A 3,107-nucleotide genomic window follows, 5' to 3' on the forward strand; every position below is an offset into this window, starting at 1 on the left:
AAGTATGTACTAACATATCGCCTCAACCAAGATGTCTTGGAAAACTTTTTTGGTGTGATTCATCCAAAGGTGGGTTGCATGATCACCCGGACCAGCAGGAGTTTAAGTACCGCGTCAGACTTTATCTGCTTGGCCACAACAAAGGCGTTTTGTCAGACTCTGCGAATGTAGAGGAGGATGATACGCCGGACTTGGAAATGACGCAACCCCCACTCACAGGTTCTTCAAAAATTATATTCTCCAATTAAAATATATTATATGACATATTATATTTTATTATATTATCATTATATATTATACGACATATTTTATTATCAGGTATATTCCTGCAAAATTTGCAAGAAGGCCCGGAACTATGGCCGGTTGAAGAAGCTGAGTTCAGCGACTTGGAGCATGATGGCCTCGAGCATTTAGCCGGGTATATTTGTCACAGACTCCAGGATGACATCCCCAGCACATCGCTCAGGAGCAATGACGACCCGTCGTTTTCATGGGCAAGTCACTTGAGCGAGGGTGGCTTGAAAGTACCCAGCTCTGCAATGATGGACCAAATGCGTCACTTAGAGTCAGTGTTTCAAGCAATGAATGAAGATGGCTTGCTTATTACAAACGACTTTGTAAAAAAACACATTGAGCAAGCCTCGAATATTCATTGCGATATTAAGGTAAAAAAATTATTTTTCAGGGCAAGAATGTTCTTTAAAATAAGAAAACTAAAGAAAGAACTCATAGAAAATGCCCACAGTAAAAAAAGGAAATATAAAAAAATATTGACTTAAGTGCATTTGGTACCATCAACAAATAAGCAAGGTATGCAGCAGGCCTGGTAAGTGAATAAATTTTATATTTTTATATAAATAAAATGACATAGTGAGCTATAAATTTACATATTGTAAAAACATTACCAAAATTCTTTTCTTGCTAGCTTTAGGGTCAACATCAACATGTGGAGTACGTGCACTCATGTGATCAGAAGTGAAATATACCTAAGATGAATGCGTAGAATGCCTCCCGTAAGGAAATGGTTCATTAATTGCATAGCAATATAAATTCATTTAATTACAGGTAAATGCTCTTGATACACCAAAAGGCCCTTTTCAGGGCCGCCACGAACTGCTAAAGTGATCAAATTTTTTGCAAACATTAGCTTCCCTGTGTTTGTATACATAAAGAGCCCTTTTCAGGCCCGCAAAGAATTTACAAAGGGATCAAATGCTTTATATAAGCTTATCTGGGTCTACATACACAATACCATATATACATAAAAGGCCCTTTTCAGGGCCGCAAAAAATTAACAAAGAGATCAATTCTTGACTGTCGTGATAACGAATAAGAAATGTACATATGAGTAGTCCACTTGCAAACAGCGTTATGTGATGTTATAATAGAAAGCCATAAATTTGAAAAAACGACTACGACAACAAGTAGCATTTAAATTTAGTCTTTTTTATTACCTAAAAATTTGGATAAAAAAGAGCCTTATAAAATTGTAACGTAACATAACATGTCATAAGATAACATTAACAGTCTATACGACCTAAAGCAGTTCTCTAAGTTCATCAGAAGATAGATACTTTTGAAAGTTTATAAATAAGTATGATAGCGACTTTTGGAAGAAGACTTAACATTTGATGCTATTTTTTCAGAATATAAAAAGATTTTGCACTCTGTTGTTACTGGACATGAAACTACTTTAAATACTGGTACGTAATCCATCGAAAACTAAAAATCGAACAAATTTTACATAGCGCCCTTTGCAAGTCGTCGTTTAAAACGCGTTTGTGAGGTTGCATAAATCACCACCAAAAATTTTTTAATTGTGTGAAATTTCATAATAAAACTTTTATGTTAGCTTGCGAATTCCTTATATATAGCTTTAGTCGTTTAAAGTTTCTGAAATACAACAGTACGACAGTATACAACTGTTTGAAGTCGGTGCCCATGCTGGCTAATTTAGATTGTAACGCATACACCATGATGTAAGTCAATTCTTGAATCTCTTGCGGTCGATCATCAAAAAGACTCTTCTCTTTGGCCACTGCAAAAGAAAAGGTAAAGTAATATTTATAATTAAGAACACCTTTTCATTTTATACTCACGCATTATCAATTTTTCCAACTTGGCATATGCACTTGCTATGTTTTTGCCAATATATTTTGTGACCATCATAAATTCCTGCACCATAGACTGTAAGAAATGCGTAAACATAATAATGTAAACATCTTCAAAGGCACTTCTACTTCTAACTTACTTGTAAGTCTCTAATCTGTTCCTCGTACATAAATTGCGTCTACGTCAAGGTTTCTATACGATTGCCGCCTTGGTTTACATTGGCCTTATCCGACAACTGGCGTATGATAAGCTGCGCCATTTCCAACTCATTCATTTCATCCAGATGAGCCGCTTGATGTGTGTGAAGGTTTGTTGACAAAGTGAATTTTTAAGTAGTTGAACAAATGCCAGTGGGCAGCCAGCGTTCCAGTTGCTGGCAATAATTTGCAGGCTTGGTCCAGCGTTTGTATAGCGGAGTAGGAGGTTTTCCTTTATTTTAAAAGCTTGGTTACTGATTTCACTAATTGACGACGATGCAACGATCACCGTGGAATCGTTCTGCAAATTGTTACCAGCAACTGACCCGCTGGCTGCCCGCTGGTATTTGTTCAATTACTGACAAAATGCAAATCATTATAATGATTGCAGTGATTTAACACTTTCAGCGATTTGCATTGCATTTAATAAGTATACATTCTTTACTTTTAAACAACCAATTTACCATTTAAAACTAAATAATTCCGTAAATCCGCGATTTATTATGCACTTTGTAAACAAACATTTCAATTTCGCCCCAGCTGTTCGATTCTTCTTCTTTTTCTTATTGAATTCGTCTTTGCTCTCTCATTCTGGTATTTATTGACGTCACGGCCAGTTGCTCTCAGCTCGATTGGCGCAATCTTGTATTCTATCATTCTTGAGCCATAGCAGCGGCATACGACGAAGCAGCATCAGGAGCGCACGCGGGCGGCGCAGGCAAAGAGCATGAGTTGGCAAATGCAGCCGGCAACGTGTCAACAGGCGTGGTAGGCGAAGGAAAAGAAGAAGCAACAGCA

The 3,107-nt window shown here is 37.1% G+C and overlaps 2 protein-coding genes across 2 annotated transcripts; one reads left to right on the forward strand and one right to left on the reverse strand.

Moving 5' to 3' along the window:
• The first annotated feature begins 124 nt into the window (after positions 1–124).
• LOC118745807 lies at positions 125–1,125 on the forward strand. The gene is made up of 3 exons (XM_036479484.1): positions 125–219; positions 319–665; positions 1,066–1,125. Exons 1-3 carry the CDS (start codon positions 198–200, stop codon positions 1,123–1,125), a joined length of 429 nt encoding a protein of 142 aa, XP_036335377.1. The 5' UTR covers positions 125–197.
• Positions 1,126–1,675: 550 nt separating this feature from the next.
• Positions 1,676–2,654, reverse strand: LOC118745811 (syntaxin-5-like). Its single transcript, XM_036479488.1, has 3 exons — positions 2,252–2,654; positions 2,100–2,187; positions 1,676–2,038 (listed from the first exon to the last, which is right to left on the reverse strand). Exons 1-3 carry the CDS (start codon positions 2,279–2,281, stop codon positions 1,830–1,832), a joined length of 327 nt encoding a protein of 108 aa, XP_036335381.1. The 5' UTR covers positions 2,282–2,654; the 3' UTR covers positions 1,676–1,829.
• Positions 2,655–3,107: the final 453 nt, after the last annotated feature.

The sequence above is a fragment of the Rhagoletis pomonella genome, unplaced genomic scaffold (genome assembly GCF_013731165.1).
Source record: "Rhagoletis pomonella isolate Grant_MI unplaced genomic scaffold, Rhpom_1.0 Rhpom_scaffold_00009, whole genome shotgun sequence".
Taxonomy (NCBI): Eukaryota; Metazoa; Arthropoda; class Insecta; order Diptera; family Tephritidae; genus Rhagoletis; species Rhagoletis pomonella.

Coding starts and splice junctions, on each gene's coding strand:
- LOC118745811 (XM_036479488.1), bottom strand. CDS start 2,281: ATGTACGAGGAACAGATTAGAGACTTACAA. Junction 2,188..2,251: donor AACAGATTAGAGACTTACAA/GTAAGTTAGAAG, acceptor CATTTCTTACAG/TCTATGGTGCAGGAATTTAT. Junction 2,039..2,099: donor GTTGGAAAAATTGATAATGC/GTGAGTATAAAA, acceptor TTTCTTTTGCAG/TGGCCAAAGAGAAGAGTCTT.
- LOC118745807 (XM_036479484.1), top strand. CDS start 198: ATGACGCAACCCCCACTCACAG. Junction 220..318: donor GACGCAACCCCCACTCACAG/GTTCTTCAAAAA, acceptor TTTTATTATCAG/GTATATTCCTGCAAAATTTG. Junction 666..1,065: donor ATATTCATTGCGATATTAAG/GTAAAAAAATTA, acceptor ATTTAATTACAG/GTAAATGCTCTTGATACACC.